The sequence below is a fragment of the Parasteatoda tepidariorum genome, chromosome 10, assembly GCF_043381705.1.
Source record: "Parasteatoda tepidariorum isolate YZ-2023 chromosome 10, CAS_Ptep_4.0, whole genome shotgun sequence".
NCBI lineage: Eukaryota > Metazoa > Arthropoda > Arachnida > Araneae > Theridiidae > Parasteatoda > Parasteatoda tepidariorum.
In genome coordinates this window covers 51,184,225-51,203,592 of record NC_092213.1, presented here as the reverse complement: position 1 = coordinate 51,203,592, position 19,368 = coordinate 51,184,225, and the positions used below count along the sequence as shown (strand labels likewise).

Sequence of the window (19,368 nt, the reverse complement as noted above, 5' to 3'; positions counted from 1 at the left end):
TTAAATCTGTTATTTTACCTTAATTTTAATTAAAAAATATTTTAAAACCTGCTGATTACCTATAGTATAATTAAATTTCAATATAATGCATGGCAACTGTTGGTAGTTTTGAAGTTTATATATTTTCTTGGCAAACTTCAGTTTTTGACATTTTTGACGGTTTAAACCAGTATTATACCCTTGTCATGTCAAAAACCACTTTTTGACGTCAAAAACCCAACCCTGCTTTTAATACAGACCAGTGGTTGCAGCTTTTCAAGAGAATTTTTTTTCTCTTTTTTTTTTTTGATGATGCAGTAAATTATATTATTTAAGAGCCAAATCCAAGCGCATACATGAGTAATATTAGAAAAAACTAATATACCGGTTATCAGCTGTGAAGTATACATACATTGTGAAAATAAAAAAGCTGAATTTACTGAGTTCTAACGAACTAACTTCCTTTTATCTAATTAAAATAAACCTACTAGAAAAATCTTAAGTAGCTTTACTTAAATTGCGAATTAAATAATTGACATGAATATGACACAAACGTTAAAATGTAATATCGAGATTTTAAGAATCGAGTCGAGGCAATGTTCAACTCCACAGCCTTGTAATTTTGAACCGAACCCAGAGGACAAAGAAACTCCTGGATCAAGCATTAGAACAAACTACCCATCGTGGAGAACTTTTTGTTGTAACTAAACCGCATTTGGGTTACCCGGAGAGGAAAACCACGAAAACCTCCCAAAGTAAGCTTGATGGGAATGGAATTCTAACCCCTGATCTATCAGCTAGTGAGGATAATTTAACGCGAGCATTGTGATAGGTACAAGCCGGGAGCAGAATTCTTATCATCAGGCCACAGCTGGGATTCGAACCAGAGACACCTCTATCTCCTAAGCCAAAACTGTGTAATTTTTTATATTTCATAGCCGTCATCGAAAAGCCTACTAAATTTTGAGTTTACGACCAATCCAGAAGACAAGGGGTCAAGTTTTGAGAGAAATTTGCTTCGTGGAGGGATTTTTGATGGAACTAACCAGTCTTTGCGTCACATGGAGAGGAAAATCATGAAAATCTCTCACAGGTAGCTTAACGGGAAGTTTGCACTACTCCATGATCCTTCTACCATGGAGGATAATTTACGTCAGCAGTGTAGTGGATGCGAGCCGGGTGTAGAATTCGTATCAACCAGCCATCGCTGGGATTAGAACCCGGAGCATATCATTGGGAAGCAAGTGCAAAATTAGAAAATTGTGTAATTGAAAATAATCAAGACACTTTATTTACCAACCCATCAAAGTTTTCCTAATTATTTAATTACGAAAAATTCTATAGTTCAATTTTAACTCTCACTTAACTTTCGTGAAAGCGCCGCAGCAATAACAATTTATGCAAGGAACAACTAAAAAGGACATTTTTAAAAGCAAACAAGACGAACAACGTTTCTAAAGTAAAGCATTTCTTTCTCCTCGAGGGTTTAAACCCTATCTTAATTTGTTTCGAGCTCATAATAAAATTCTCAAATTTCCCTCTTTACCCTAATATGCAAACAAGTTTAAAGAAACGGAGTTTGCCCTCGACATAGACACACAACTCATTAAAAGTGAAGACTGTGACTCAAATTTAAACAATTTTTGAATCACGCCACGAGCACCAAGAAACCTTATTTAAAACTAAGTTAAAAAAGAAAAACCGCGTGACACCCTACTTAGCATTGTTTTAGAAAGTAAATTTAATTGCTGCAGTTTAGTATAGCTTAAAGTTACATCAGAAATATAAAAGCGCAGTTCGAAATTTTAATAAAGTTTTAAGAGAGGCGCTGTTTCAATATTTTTTATTATTATTTTCTATATTACTTAAAACGGATAATTAGATTTTTCCATCTCTTTGAGGAAAATTTGCATTATTCGATAACTTTTAGAAACGACGCATTTTATATTAACAAGACACTGTGTGTTGCCGAAATTCTAGCGGGGGAAATTTATTCCAGATTTAAAGGAACATTTAAGTCAAAAGTATCTATTGCTTGAATCATTTTAAAAAGAATATTACTGCTTATTATTTACTAGCGAGTGCTGAAAATATTATGACCCTCACAAAAGTCAAATAAATAAATATATAAAGTCCATAAAGTGATTTAAGCAACCGTTACTCGTGATCATTACAAGATGTAGTTCGTATCTCGTTAGTGGCATAGTTCTACTTTCTATAACTTGACAATTCATAGATTTGAGATTTATTGCAGATGACATTATCGCTGGTTGTTTACGTTATTTTTTTACAAATTCAAAATTCTTTCAACTAAGTTCGTATATTGTTTTCTGTAATTGTAATATATGACTCAGTTCAATTGTCTTCTGAGTTGTTGTTAAAATCACAAGATGGATGGCCAATCTACAGCTTAAATCAATCAATTAGAAAAAAATTGCTCCCAATTTTTATACATCTTTTAAAACTAATAATCTCAATATTTCAAAATTGACTGACATACATCTTTAGAAGCATGGTTTAAAGCAGGGGTCCCCAACCTTTTTATACCGAAGAGCAAATACCAGAATATCGGTCGAATGGCGGGCACCATTTATTTTTTCAAGATAAATTTATAGTTGATAACATAGGTAATAATCCAAACTACTTATAATGCACAAAAATTTAATTTTAAAAATTAATTTGACACAGGAATATAATTAGTATTAGTATCTCTTGGTTCTAAAAATATTAGATTTTTGGCTACAAGGTAATTTTTTATTTCTTCAACTAAATGCAAAAATCTATCAAGTACTTTGACTTTACTGAGATAGTGTACTTATGTATTCGCATAGCATAAAATTTGCATGGCATTTTATGGTTGGGCACAAGCAGTGGGCGCACCTAGACCGATCGATGGGCGCCATGGTGCCAGCGGGCATAGGGTTGGGGACCCCTGGTTTAAAGGATAACAAGTAGTTTAGACAAACATTTTAAGTAACTCACGATCAAAAACTACAAGCCTGAATGGCACACACTTTAAGAACCTTATGGTTTTAAAACTACAAGCTTGTTTGCTATATACGTTCAGAAACTTGTCTTAAAACTGCAAGTTTGTTTGAACTATATCTTCAAAAACTTTAGATCGTAAAACTAAATGTTAGTCTACTATAGAACAACAAGTTGGTCTTACAATTATTGAAAAAAATTTGAAAGACATTTTAAGTAACTTATTATCAAAAACTACAAGCTTGAAAGGCACACACTTTAAGAACCTTATGGTTTTAAAACGACAAGCTTGTTTGCTATATACGTTCAGAAACTTGTCTTAAAACTGCAAGCTTGTTCGAACTATACCTTCAAAAACTTTAGATCGTAAAACTAAACGTTAGTCTAACATACAACAACAAGTTGGCCTTACAATTATTGAAAAAAATTAGAAAAACATTTTAAGTAACTTACGATCAAAAACTACAAGCTTGAATAGCACACACTTTAAGAACCTTATGGTTTTAAAACTACAAGCTTGTTTGCTATACACGTTCAGAAACTTGTCTTAAAACTGCAAGCTTGTTTGAACTATATCTTCAAAAACTTATGATCGTAAAACTAAATGTTAGTCTAACATAGAACAACAAGTTGGCCTTACAATTATTGAAAAAAATTAGAAAAACATTTTAAGTAACTTATTATCAAAAACTACAAGCTTGAATGGCACACACTTTAAGAACCTTATGGTTTTAAAACTACGAGCTTGTTTGCTATACACGTTCAGAAACTTGTCTTAAAACTGCAAGCTTGTTTGAACTATGTCTTCAAAAACTTTAGATCGTAAAACTAGATGTTAGTCTAACATAGAACAACAAGTTGGCCTTACAATTATTGAAAAAAATTAGAAAAACAATTTAAGTAACTTACGATCAAAAACTACAAGCTTGAATTGCACACACTTTAAGAACCTTATGGTTTTAAAACTACAAGCTTGTTTGCCATACACGTTCAGAAACGTCTTAAAACTGCAAGCTTGTTTGAACTATATCTTCAAAAACTTAAGATCGTAAAACTAAATGTTAGTCTAACATACAACAACAAGTTGGCCTTACAATTATTGAAAAAAATTACAATTTCTCCGAATACCTCGAACCCCGGAGTACGATAATAATGCACTCATACTGTAACGCATCTTTTGAAAGAAGGAAGAAAAAAAAATATGCAATGTATATATGACCATGACCGATAACGCATGCAACATCAAATACAAAAAACATACGCGATGCCACTCTTAATATTAGCACATCCCCTCGAGCATATTCGCCAATGGGCAGTGGGGAGCAATCGAGCAAGAAGATCGCCCTCGAATTCCATTTGGAAAGAAAACCCAAAGAGAGAAAGGCCTCGTAACCCTTTTTTTTTCTTTACGCCAGTTGAACATTCAGCGCCATTACATGAATGGCAAGGCAGGAATCGGAAGGAAAAAAAGAAAGAAAAGCAACTTGCTTTACGCAAAGTGCCAAGAAAAGAAAAACACACTGCAGGGTCTCTCACCAACCAGATGGAAATCCCAGAAGTTCTAAGTTTCCAATGTATGGGACCCGATGCTATTTTATTCTGTGACATAGAATAATGCCATTGGAGGTAATGATCCTAAAGCGAGATTTTGGCTGGAACGTTTTGTGATGTTTATTTCTTGGCGATATTTGGAATTTTGGGCACGGTTTTGATGGTGAATGCGTCCCATGAGATTTATTTTTTGTCTGGGAGTGGGACGGATTTTCTTTTAACCGTTAAAATAAGGTTAGTTTTTATTCATGACGTAAGCGAAGCATTTGGAAATTAATTTTATTAAAAGAAATGTAATATCGCTGACATTGAGTTGGAGCTTTGGCTTCGTTTGAAGGAATTGGCGTACTTTTTATTTACGAATAAATTTCTGTTCTTCGTGATTGAGAAAAGAATAGAATAATGCCATTGATTAATGCCATAGAATAATGCCATTGGAGGTAATGATCCTAAAGCGAGATTTTGGCTGGAACGTTTTGTGATGTTTATTTCTTGGCGATATTTGGAATTTTGGGCACGGTTTTGATGGTGAATGCGTCCCATGAGATTTATGTTTTGTCTGGGAGTGGGACGGATTTTTTTTAAACCGTTAAAATAAGGTTAGTTTTTATTCATGACGTATAAGAAAAGCGAAGCATTTGAAATTAATTTTATTAAAAGAAATTTAATATCTCTGACATTGAGTTGGAGCTTTGGCTTCGTTTGAACGAATTGGCGTACTTTTAATTTACGAATAAATTTCTGCTCTTCGTGATTGAGAAAAACAAAGTTTAAAATCATAATTAAATAAATTATGATTTAAAACTTCGTTAAAAACCTAATTAAATAATAGTTTAAATTTATTGAAATCTATAGGCGTTTGTATCACCAAAAAGAAAATGCTAAATAAAATTTATAATGTGGTTTTAATAGTAAGAATGTGCTTGATATAATTGAATGAGTACAATAGAGATATTTATGTGGTTAACGTTAGCATGCATGCAACTTTTGATAGAGGAATGCTTTTGTTTATAAAACCGAAACTATACTGTGTCCTGAAACGCAGAGCTATAAGCGATAAGCAGACAGCTGGCCGCACTTTACTATACTCAATACTGTGTCCATTTCTGTACTTTTATTTGTGCTTTACTCAGACTATTTTGCTTTATTCCTTTTATGGATAAGATAAACTAGTTCTGTACTAGCTGCTAAGCATGAAATGAGTATACTTTTTTGAAAATACTTAATTCTTTTTAATCATAAAAAATACACAAAAAAAAAACAATGTAAGGCAGCAAATAAATGTCACGAAATGCGGTAAAATCATTAACCTTTGCCACTTTAAAATGCCATCAAATAAATAATAGTAATACAACAATTTAAAAAAATAATTTATTTATGCTTGTATTTTTCATTTTCAAAAGAACGCTCTCTAAATTTCGAGGTAAACGAATGATCCTTAAATTTCAGTGACGATGATAGTTAGGATTTTTCCCCCCACATAAAAAACTAATCTCATAAATGATAGGAAAAATAGAATTCAATGTGGTATATAACCGTCATAAGTAGTAAAAAAAAAATATTCAAAGAGATAAAAGGGAAAAAACATCAGTATTCGAAATGGTACACAACTATCATAAAGGGCAATAAAACAGTATTCAAAGTAGTATATAACCATCAACAATAAGTAAAAAAAAAAAAAAACAGTATTTAAAGTGATGTATAGCTATCATAAATGGTAATAAAATCTATATAATCGTCATAAAAAGCAAAAAGCAAAGTATTTAAAATGGTATATAACCATCATAAATTGTAAAAAAAAAATATTCAAAGTGATATGTGACCATCATAAATGGTGAAAATAGCAATATTCAAACTGGTATATAACTACCATAAATGGTAAACAGTATTCAATATACTATAGAACAAATGGTAAAAAAAAAAACAGTATTCAAAGTGGTATTTAACACTAGATTGACTAAGGAAGTCATTATGACTGCTTTTAATTTCAATTAGAAGAACAATGATGTATATAATGACACAATTTCTTAGAATTTTATGACTTTTTGTACAACATATAATTTTTTTATTGTTAATATTTACTAATAAGTTGTTGTATAACTGTAAATGATATAAAAAATGTTAAAAATTTATTTTGAACAAATTTATTTACGCATCCGCAATCCAGTCATTTTGACTGCTTTTGGGCAATATAATAGGTACATACTAATTTTCAGTCTTTCTAGTGTTAATAATCATAAATGGTAAAAAAACAGTATTCAAAGTGGTATTTAATTATCATAAATGGTAAAAAACAGTATTCAAAGTGGTATATGACCATCATAAATAATAGTATTTAAATATGAACATCATAAATGGTGAAAAACAGTATTCAAAATGGTATATAACCATCATAAATGGTAAAAAAAAATTAATTAATATAACCGTCACAAATGGTGAAAAACAGTATTCAAAGTGGTATATAACCAAACTCCCCTTGAAAAATATGCATGGGATAGGACCAATTCAAACCCATTGACCTGAGTGACCTCTTAAAAAAGAGGGAGATCCTTGAGTCTTCTTCAACCCAAACACAACACCCAACCACTTATCATCCTTTTCCCCCTCCATATTTTGGGATAAGATTTCATGTCCTGGAGCGAAAGAATGAAAAAAAAAAAAAAAAACTCTCTTTTTTGCTCCAGCAAACGAAGAAATAAGAAAAGTTTTCGGGCATTCTTGGTTTGGAAGACTATTTCATATCCAAAACAGGCTAGGCAAATTCGATAAAGCAAAAGGAAATACTTTTATTTTGTGCCAGATAAAACTTTTCCTTTGAAATTTTTTTTTTTATTGTTTTGTTCTGTTTCAAGCCATTTACATAGATTTATTTTTACTTCATAAAGAACATTGCCACGAGCGGTGAAGTTTTTTACGTATGTTTTTGTAAAAAAATCCTAACTGAATTTTTTAAGATTTTCTTTCCAGACATAGAGCTTTAAGATGGTTTAAATTTTCATTGCTCACCGAAGTCAAATGGAGTCTTGCGTCAAGGGAAAAAGGATGGTTTCAATCTTAATTTCTTTTTTTAACAAAGAAATAGAAAAACAGCAACATTAAATGTTTAAAATAATATTCGTCTCATTTTTCTTCTTAATTTGCAATCTAACAGAACAGTTACAAAATTGCTTGCAAGTTGTTGTTGCTCTATTTCGGGAAAGTGTGAAAAAAATCTACGCACTAATTCCTAGATCAATAATTACCGTGGAATACAATTCCAAGGTCCTGTTTTTGCGAATATGTAAAGATAAAATCTTGATTTTATGAGGAAAAAACATTCAATGAATTTTAGTTTCGAAATTATAAACTGAAGACTTTTGGAGATCGTTTTTGATAGGAAGAATTTTGTAAACGGCAAATTTAAAACATAATGGCGAATCTATTATCGATATAAAATACTTTGTGAGGAGAGGGTTTTGACAATAAATTTTTTTTCGAAATATCCGTTCGCAGACCCAAATTTAGCATATAATAATCCCATTAAACGCACATCTATATATGAGTATAATATTAAAAAAATCATTAAAATAAAAAAAAATTATAAACATGAATAACTACTTTCAAACTCAAATTAAATTAATGCATTTTGAAGGCTATTGCTATTATATTATTTTCTTAGCTTCTATACAATAAATAAAATTGCCTTTAAAAATTTTATTTTAAAGATTAGGTCTAATTTTAGATTTTTAAATCTACGCAATATTTGCTGTTTGTTAAGATCGAAATGAACAGATTTTGACGAATTATATTCAGGGGTCTTTCCAGACATTTTGTGAAAGGTCCGTTTTTCGTGAAATTGTGAAAAAATTACTCACATTCTTTCAACCAGGGTCCGCTTTTATGAATTTGTGCAAATAGGGTCCGTTATTGCAAAAAAAAACTTTTTCAATGAGTTTTTAAATTGCAAAGACATACAAGATTATGCTCAACAGTGTAAAATTATAATTAAAAAAATTAAATTTTAAAAAATAAACAACAATTGCTGCTTCTAAATTAGAGATGCAAGATACAAATATTTGGTATTTAGCCTATACTGCTGAACGTAAAATATTCATTTCAGACAAATAATGGAAGAATCGTCTGCCGAAGACAAAACTTAATTCGTTTACATCCATCTTTCTTGTTTTCTGCCCGAGAAAGGGTTTATTCGATTAACAAAATAATAATGAAGATAAACAAATTTGTGAAGGGTCCGATTAAAAGAAAAATCATTTTGTGAAGGGTCCGTTTTTAAGTTAAAATATTTTGTGAAGGGTTCGTTTTTATGAAAAGATATTTTGTGAAGGGTCCGTTAACGGACCCAAATTTCTTCTAAACAGACCCCTGATATTGGTGCAATTGCTTCAAAAAACGTAAAAATTACTTCAATTTAAATTTTTTAAACAAATTGAACTAAATTTGAAAACTTAAAATATATATGACTGTACTGTACTTTATTTACGTCGCACAATGAGCAATATGCGACGGTCTGAGAAACATCCCTGAGGATGATCCAAAGACATGCCATCGCAAATTTTATCCTCTGTAGAGGGGATGTCACCCATGCTTTGGTAGCCCGACGACCTGCGAGCGAAATCGAGTTGTTTGTGGTATAATAAGGACCGATACCGCGCACCCTAGGCCCCTACGCAGGCTGATCAAAGTGATCACCCACCCGCGTACTGACCGCAACCAGTGATGCTTGACATCAGTATTCTTCTGGGAACCGTCTTTTTACGATTAGTCCACTGCGGGACTTAAACTGTCGGAATACGCCGCATTTAAAGTTTATCAAAATCGAAAACTTTACGACACAGTATTGACATTAAGCAGACAGCTAAAGATCAGATAACCTCGCAAATTAAAGATAACTTAAAAACTTTTAGTTGTTTTGTCTTATCTCTTATTTAGAAGAATTTATTAAGCGCGTGATAACCTGGCTTGAAGTCCAGCTTATCATTGTTGAAGGATGAAAAACGTACACTTTGATAAAAATCAAAGACCAAAAACAATCATATTGTCGAAATGTTATTTCAAGATAATGATAAAATATTAATTGAGTGTTTTTTTGTGATCAATTGACGAAAAGGCAGACCAATTATATGAGATCGGAAATTGAATGTGATGCTTTTAGAGTGCAATATAAGATATGATGATGAGATGTGTATGATTGATGGGATATGAGATGTGTTTATAATTAGATAAAAACGTTATTATGTGATGAAAAATGAATGTAGAAAAACACTTAAAAACAATAATAAAAAACAAGCTGGGTGAAAAAATATTTTTGTTGAACATAATATTAAATGCGCAATAAAATTTATTATAATTCTTAAGGCCCAGAGAAAAGTTAAGTTGTTTTAAAATTGAACATTTACATTTTAAAAAATATTCATTAAAATTTACAGTAAAAAGTATCTACATCTGGGCTCTGGTAATTTTTATTGTAAATCCAATCTTTTCCCGTAAAATCACACTGTCTCACAATAGAAAAAGTACCGCTCAATAATTACCGGGATTCGAACCCGGGGGTGCTTGATAACAAAAGCATTAATCCTAACCATCCCGTCACAGAGTGCGAATGGTTATAAAATCGTAAAAAATATATTAAAAAATTCGGTTTAACGTTCGACTGGAAAATGGAAAAGCTACAATGGCCCTCTAGTGGCATTAAACTACTTTCACTCTATAATTCACTGCAAAAGTTGAATCGACTACATTTTAAGGCAATATATACCCAAAAATGTAAGTTTTTTTAAGCGTGTGCATGACTTTCTCGTAGAAGAATTTAAGAAAAAATTAACGATTTTTAAGAGATGATGAAGAGTATCAAAAAATTATCCCATTTGTGCAACTGGTAATTTATTTCCCTTTGTAGACATTTTATGGTTTAAATCACATCAGTTTTATTACATTTTTAAAGGCAGAGAGATTTAAGAAGAAAAAAAACTTTAAAAAAATGAAATATGAAACAATTTGATTGTAAGGGCTTCGACAAAATCCCAACATAAAACAAAAATTATTAAACCGGAAGCTATCTTTAAATTATGGTTCACGGTACTTTAATCGAATTAAATTAAATCTAACTTTAAGGGATACCTAAAAAAATTCTGAGTTATATTTCTTTTCGAACATTCCATGTTCGAAATTCGACAGGAATTCCAATAAAAATGACGCCACCCAGTGCAATCAAAAAGTCATAAAATCAAACGATAATAAAAGGAAAGTAAAAAAGAAAAAAAAATTAAAAGTTACGAATTCAAGAAAAAGAAGGGGGAAGGGGACCAAACGACACCATCAAAAACCTGGCAACGTCTCTCTGATAATAGTCCTTGGAAATGTGCGAATCTTGCAAATCTGGAAGGGAACGAAATCAATAATCAAGACTTGCTCTTCAAGACAGAAATAAGAAATTCCTGAATCCAGGAAAAAGGAGCAATCTCCAGGAAAACGTGCTGCGCTCGTCGACCAGTAAAGCTTTGAAAACGATTTTCTGTAGATTGAGTGGCAATCAAATGCGACGTAATGAAGAAATTCCAATAACAGCAGCGAAATGAAAGTTACATTAAATGACGATATATTGCAAGTTTATTTATTAGATTTTATTTCATAGTTATCCATAACTTTTTTTTCTTCATTTTTATAAACAGATATAAAAAAAAAAACGGCACATAATATAAAGGTCACAGTTATCAAAAATAGACTAATTCATATTTTTTTTAACATTAGTTTTTGTTTGTTACGGCATAAAACATTGCTAAGAAACAATATATACATATCAATAACATCATTAATAGGACTTGTACAAAATATTTTTAAAATTATGTAACAAAGAACTTTCTTTTTTTTAATTTATGCGGAGAGGTTGCGGATGACTAGAAAACAAGTACAACAAAAATAATAAATAAATAAACTTTTTTTTTTTTCCTTGTTTTAATTATAATTTTCCAATTACTAGAATAATTTTTTAATTAATTACCTTATATCCATATTCAGCATAACAGTAATTATTAAAGTTTATTAAAATGAAGCTAGTCCAACAGTTGAACATAAATTTGCCCTTTTTTATAATAATTTTGCCGTAACAGGATACAGCTCTTTCAGTCTACAGAATAGTGCAATCTGTCTCGCTTTTTTAATAGGTTCTGAAAAATATCTCTAAGATTACCTCTTCATTTTAGAATCTAAATAAGTACAGGTTAGAACATCCTTCATCACATTCTTTATAAGCCGCGTACAAACAATATATACAATAGAATCAAAATTCAAAAGTAAGGAGTAGTTAACCGTCGAGTTCAAACCAATAGCAAAAAAAACAGGAATAAGTTTCTAAAAAGATTTTTAGAATTTAAAAAGAATTTGAATAAAAACCGTGAAGTCAAATTAATCTATTTAAAAAAAGCGTGAATATGTGGACAGCTGTAAATTGCGCAGATTCCCGCCTGTTAAACAGTTTTGCGCAAGTTGTAAAGCACTAATCATCAGAGCAATAAAGGGTGCATTTAACACAGCCAACACACCCTTGGAATTCAAATATAAATAAATAATTAAATAAACAACAAAATACAAGCAAACAGAAATTCTATGTTTTGAGTTCGAGACGCGGAACTTAATCTTAAAGTATAAAAGGGTTTAATGAACCATGAAATAAGGATTTACATTCAGAAACGGAGCTAAATGATAAATGAACACGTATTTTACGGTAGAATTAAAACGCATTTATAATATATAACGCCTATATAATTTTAAACTTGGTTTGATATGCAACGATAGCGCCATTTTTCACAAACATATAAAACAAACATTAAATTATAGAGCTAAATTTCAGCTCGTACATAAATAAAAATCCCAGCACGTATTTAAGGAACTGTAAATTGGCTTCTTAAATAGCCACTCCCTTTTTGTAAATAGAAAGGATGAGATGAAAACAAGCTGGGAGCTATGAACTTAAAAAAGCGAGGAAATATATTAAGATTTATTGGCGTGATTTGAATTTAATGAGGCAGCCAAAGAAGCCAACTATGATATGATGTAACCAACTGCCGAAAACCATAACCTTGCAGACGATCCAGAAAGAGAAGCGAACTTGAGATAATCTGAATAGGTTATTTTGTAACCTTGACCCGGATTGTGCACAGAGTGAAATATTTGCATAGTAGTGAATACACTTATTATGGTGGTAATAAGCAATTCACCAGTATAATAAGTTTCAATTTAATAAAAATCATGCACTGGAAAAAAAGAACGTCCACCAGAATTTAATTTAGCACAAAAATGTATTTATTTCATCAAGAAAACTAATTTAAAATAAATTGCGAGCAAAAATAAATAAATAAATTAGGCATGAATTTATTTCGGGGGGGGGGGGAAACATTTCAATTTTGTTAAGTTCAGATCGTAAACTAAAAAACATGATCTCTGGTCTAACAATAAAAAATATAGTGATAAGAGATATCAGAATAATGCCTTAAACTTAAATTAAACAAATTTTCTAAGAGTTTTCTAAGACCACAACTTGATGCATGTGATCATTTTATTTTATAAAAAGCATTGAACAGCCGATTAATATCGAATTTACGACTTTTTCAATATTCAACTCCATAAGTTTGTAAATTTAAAACCAACTCAGAAGACATGGGAACTCTTGGATTTGAGACAAAATCATCAGGGACGAAGGCTCGAAATAAATTAATAATCATAATTTCTAGCACTATTTTCTATTTTGGTACAAATAAATAAAAAACATTTTCAGAGTTTATAACATTTACTACACAAATATTAAAAACGTTTAATGTAAGCAGTATTACACATAACAAAAAGTAATTAACATACATAAACCATGAAGTTAAAGTCATAAATAAAATAAAATTTAGAATCATAAATTGGAAAGTTATACGAATTTTCAAAACAATTTTATAGCAACTACGAATATTCCCAGAAATCATATTAATAAAACATCTTGCGGTGTTGAATAAACATAGAAAATATCGGTTATATTTTAAGAGTCTAAGTTAATATATTTACCAGGAAATAAAACATTCTCAGAATCTTTGAATCCACGAGATCTTTTTCCTAGAAAAATACATACTTTCAAGTTCAAACATTTGTTTGAATTGGATTCTTTTAAATCATATTTTATGATTAAACAGTGTAATAAATAAATGGAATACATAAAAGTGAAGCCTAACGTCAAAATACAAATAATGATTAAGTTCTTTCTTTTGAAATTGACGGCATCAAATATTTACCGCAATTAATATGAACGAACTATGCATTTCCTGTCCTGTATGTGTTTTTGCACTGCAGAGAAACAATGGTGTGTTCGTTAAGATGCATTTATAAAGATTATGCTCAGAATGTATCTCACAAGCTAGATTAATTTCTACAAAGTAACTTTTTAGAAAGATTAGAGTTTCTAATCTTTTATAATAAAAATTTCACAGGACTGGAGACAAATAAAATAAAAGCTTAGTGGATAAAGGTTTCAAGGAAATTGGAGTTAATTAGCCTTAAAGTTTATGCTCTTTGTGTCTTGACGTAATAAACAGTATGCCTTACTCTTAGTGCTTAGAATTTTTGAACAAATAAATTAGTAAATTCGAAATTTTATAAGCATAAATAAATAACTTCCTTAAGTCATATGAGTAGCTTTTCAGAAAGATGAGAATTTCTAAAATCCAGACGAATTTCATAATAAAAATTCCACAGTTAAGATGAAAATAAAATCTTAGTGGATGATAGGTTTCAAATGATAACAATTAGGTATAAAGTTTATACACTGCTCTTTGTATTTGACGAAACAAAAAATTATGCTCAGCCTTTATTTTTTGTATTTTTTAATAAATAAATTAGGAAATTCGAAATTTTATAAGTCCGAATAAATAACTATTCTGTAAATCATGAGATAATTCTTTAAGAAGACGAAAATTTCTAAAATTCTAACGAATCTTTTATGATTAAAATTTCATAGAGAAGAGACAAATGTAATCTTAGTGGATGAAGGTTGCAAGGGGCGTAACAGGAAATCGGAGTAAATTAACTTCTAAGTTAACACATTACTCTTTGTGTTAAGCGAAATAAATAGTATCTTTCATACTTATAATAGTAATAGTATAAATAGTATTTTTAATAAATGAATTAGTAAATTTGAAATTTTATGAGCAGGAACAAATTATTGTACCCTGAATCATGCCTCTAACCTTTTAAAATAATGAAAATTATTAAAATTCAGACGACTTTACAACAAAAATTCGTCAAATAAAATTAGTCAATCAAAATCTTAGTGGATGAAGGTTCCAAGCGGACAACAAGAAATCGGAGTAAATTAGTTTTTAAGTTAATACATTGCTCTTTGTGTTTGATAAAATAGCATATCCCTTGCCTTTATTTATTGAGCGAAAATCTTAGTGTTTTAATATGCAGCCAAAACAGAGACGATCTAAGCTTGTCGTCGATCGTTTAGTGATAATAAATTAGATGCTTCTTTCACTATAAAAACATTCGAAGACTAATTTATTACCTTCATCCAGTAAGATCGCCAAAATCGAATGATTTGGCAAAAATTTTCAAAAATTAAATAAGACTAAAATAAGGTTTTTCCCGAGAAATTTAACTTTTTTTAAAATATTACTTAAAAACCTTCTTTCACTAGTTCTTCAATATACCTAAATACATAATTAACTATAGCATTCAAACAGCTGTAAGTTCTTAGATAATTTTATTTGAGAGTTTTCCTTTAATGACCGTTTTTAAAGTTATTTTTGTCAATCGTATGTTTAAATCTTTCTTCATATAATCTTTTTTTTCTTCTTTTTTTATAAGCGTGAATAAATAATTACTCCGAATGACAAGACATCTTGAGAAAGATAAAGATTCATAACACTCATAAACAATCTTTTAACAACGTTTCCGGGGCCTATAAACTAAAATAAACCATGTAGGAAAAACTTCTTTGATGTCGATCGGTTTTGACACACGCTAAAATGCTGGAATGTTACATCATCTTAAACGCTCTAAGATAGCGGTAATAACACAGTGATTCGAGAGATAATTTTTGACCAGACTACATAAATTTCTGTTATCTGTGATGAATCACGATGACGATTAATAGCCCAAATGTTATTTCACACAATTCATATAATGAGGCTTAGAATAAAACAAGATGGCAATATTTTTAGAAAATGTGTTTTTCGCAAACGATTTTTATTTTGGTTGAAATCGTTTGCTGTAAAATAATATTTTTTATAAAATAATTTATATTAGAAAAACAAGATGGCAATATTTTTAGAAAATGTGTTTTTCGCAAACGATATTTATTTTGGTTGAAATCGTTTGCTGTAAAATAATATTTTTATTTATATTATAAAATAATTTATATTGTAAAAACAAGATGGCAATATTTTTAGAAAATGTGTTTTTCGTATACGATATTTATTTTGGATGAAATCATTTGATGTAAAATAATATTGTAGTTCAATAAATAACATCTATTTTTCGCACTTTCGTAAAATATTCTCCTGTGACCCTTCTGCTATATCCTTCTGCTTAGAAAAAAAAATTCATATACGCGAATAAAAAATTTCAAAAAGTCAATTGTCAGCTTAATTAATTTTCAATGAAAATATAATGATTTAATTCTTGCATAAAAATGATTAATTACCATTTTTAGCAATTTGTACAAACAGCAGGTTACTTTTATTGCGGATTCCTTCACACTTCGGCCATGAAACCTTCTTAACTCTAATCCACTAGACCAGGAATTGATGCCTACTTTTTCATATAATAAAGATGTTATAGATGAACTAAATATATTTAATCTAAATTACTCTAAACATAGTTGGGAGATTAAAAAGTAAATAAGAAGAAAAAGAAAGAAAGAAACTTATCAAAATTTCATCTACCTCAAAAGTTAACTTTTACTATTATTTAGTTAAAAAACGAAATTTGCTACTATTTCTGTTATAGCATCTGGTAAACGGAGTTGGAATCTTAAAATCATATCCATAATATTTACTTTTCAAATAAGCATCCTTCTCATTTATTCGTTAAAATTCATAAGAAATTAATTTTATTGCTAAAACTAAGCCATTGACATGAACAGAACTTGCAAAATTAAATGGTATAATATGGTACTCTGATAAAGACTGAATAAAACCAGTAACTTACTGTACAAAGCACAGCAGCCAAACTATTATTTTTTCAAATTTTTAATGTTCTTTTCCACAGTTCAAGTTAAAAGACTTCAGGAAGCACTTTTGGAATGCGGGCCATAAATTGCGCGTAGATGCACTACACCCAAATAATATAGTACATGTATGCCAATCAACTGTTTACTCTGCCATAAAAACGTTAGAAGTTTTTTTAAATCAAACTTCTTACTTTTTAATAATTTTTCCTTGTAAATAAAAACTCCGACCAGCAAAGGTAAATCCAATTACATTTTGACGCAGGCAATCACTTAGTTAAGGCATACAAACAGAAAAAAATTCTTAAAATATAACTTTTCAAGAGATAAAATTGTACCAAATGTTGATGATTACGATATAAAGGCGAATAATAAAGGAGACTATCTAAAAACCAATTAAAAAGGCTGCTTGCAATAGAAGAAATTTTAATACAGTAATTAGATACAGAAATTCTGTTTTAACTTTTTTAAACGTTGAATAATGTCGTTAGCTGGAGAAAAAAAAAAATTTTTTTTCGTGTTTTAATAAAATTGTTTAGAATATTGCAGAATTGGTTCCTTTAAATTAATCAACAAATAAAAAAATCTTTTATAAATATATCTATATATAACAAAGATAAATAATTATGTCATTTTAAGAAATACTTTCCTTAAATATATCTATTCTCTTGAGATATAAGTTCATTTAAACTCGGAAATAGAACAAAGAGATCCATTTTCCTTGGATTGCAATTAAAAGTTTATTACTGAAATCTAGGCCTGAATTTTGAACGAAAAAAAATCATTTAAATGTAATCACTTTATTCATTTATTTATTGTGAAGGTTTATTGCTCCAATTAGAAATTTCGAAACGGAAAATAGTGATTTCGGCTATAGGAAGAGGAGTTCGTCAACTAGTTTCTATCGTCTAGTTAATGACGTGTCACGGTTGATAAAATATAGTTTATTTATTTATTTTAAGTTTTGTTGACTATATAATTATGACTAGATAAATGTTTTTCTTTTATTTTTTGTTTCTTTTTTTATATTTTGTTTTCATGAGATGTTAGAAATGTTATTGAATTAAGAGCTTATTATTCATCAAATTTAAAACTAAACTCACGAGACTTATAGCACTTTCACGAAGTGTAAAATAACCATTTATGAAATAAACCTGATTGGACAGTACAGCCACAATGGGCTTATTAATTAATGAGATTTTAATTATTCCTCTGTGTTATTGAAATGCAAATTGAATGATCATCTACACTATTTTGTTGCTGAGATATTACTATTTTTATCACGCATAGTTTTATTTAATTAAGATTTAATTTTAATTCTTTTTAACTGTTTTTATGTCTGATAAAAATAATAAATACTGGTTTGATATATAGTTTTAATAAAAAAGGTTCTTCGAATACAAGAACTGACTCATATACTAAAAATAGTATTATTCCAATTAGCTGTTTGCCCAAGTTAACTATTAGCTGTTTGTCCATATAAAGAATATGATATAATAAATAAATTCAATCGTAGAATTTATGGATGCATTATTAGTATTCATTTAAGAAGAAATGAGGGCATAACTTTGGTCATCGATTTTTACAAATTAAGCTAGAAAAAAGGGAAATTGATTTAATAATAATCGAACGTAATTGTTACACTAAAAGTTACTTTCTTAAAAATGATACATAGCGTGATTGTAAACCACAGCCAGATATGATGCCAAGATAAGAAAGTATTACGAGTCTTTTGATACGAAAAATCGTGCCAAAACACCTGTTTTTGATTTCTTATGACAAACGAAAATCAAGTTTTGGATTAACGTATGCACGCACCGTTATCACGCACCAGTTGCGGTTAGATTTCTGCAAGCATGTGAATGAGATGCAATATTGAAAAATCAATTGTAATAGTTGTCTTTGTTGTAAAAATGTTTTTAATTTCGTGAAACTAACGAATTTTTTTTTCAGTATTCCACAAATTTATTAATTTTTTGTTAAAAAAAATATTAACACATTTGTAATATTTAAAAAAAATACTACCATAAAAAATAGCGTGCAAATTTTTCGATACCTTCTACATAGGCTTAGCTTAACTCGTTATTAAAGTTGTTGCCAATTCGAACAGTATTAGGGTTAAAGGTATCGATGTTATGGTAAAACTCTAAACCATTTATTTAGCGAGAGGAGAGAAAGACGAATCTATTAGCACAGGCAAATTGGTTTAGCAAGACTACATTTTGTTTCTAGTTAATATCTCTAATGGAAGAAAAAAAATATTTTGATAAGAGCGAACTTGAACAATAAATGATTTCGACGAACGGTCTAAATTCCTCTAGACATCATAGTACATCACAATCTTCAATTTAAAAGTATCAAATTGCATGTTTCGATATGCAATTATATCAAGAAATAATTCCTTTGCCATCTTACCAACGGAATTCTAAAGAACAATCATCATTTTAAAGCTTAGAACAGTCATCAACAAATTAAGCAATTTACGTTGTTTCATCAATCTTGACCACCAGAACTTTTACTATACGAAAAATTATACTATGTTTTATTAATAAGTTGTCACGGTGACATCTCCTGTAAAACGTACTTTTAAAAAACCATTAACCCAGAGCGCAAACTATAATTCACTTCTGTCCCTATAAAATGAAAGACAC

At 29.7% G+C, this 19,368-nt stretch overlaps 1 protein-coding gene across 2 annotated transcripts in view; it reads right to left on the bottom strand.

Moving 5' to 3' along the window:
* LOC107451127 (caskin-2) overlaps positions 1–19,368 on the bottom strand; it is a 338,548-nt gene that overhangs the window by 305,423 nt on the left and 13,757 nt on the right. Inside the window, exon 2 of one of the 2 annotated variants that reach the window (XM_071186766.1) lies at positions 13,558–13,605. The exons of the other annotated variant lie outside the window; for it this stretch is intronic. Within the exon in view, the coding sequence (XP_071042867.1) occupies positions 13,558–13,605 (48 nt within the window). The remainder of the gene's footprint in view (positions 1–13,557; positions 13,606–19,368) is intronic. 2 annotated transcript variants of the gene reach the window in all.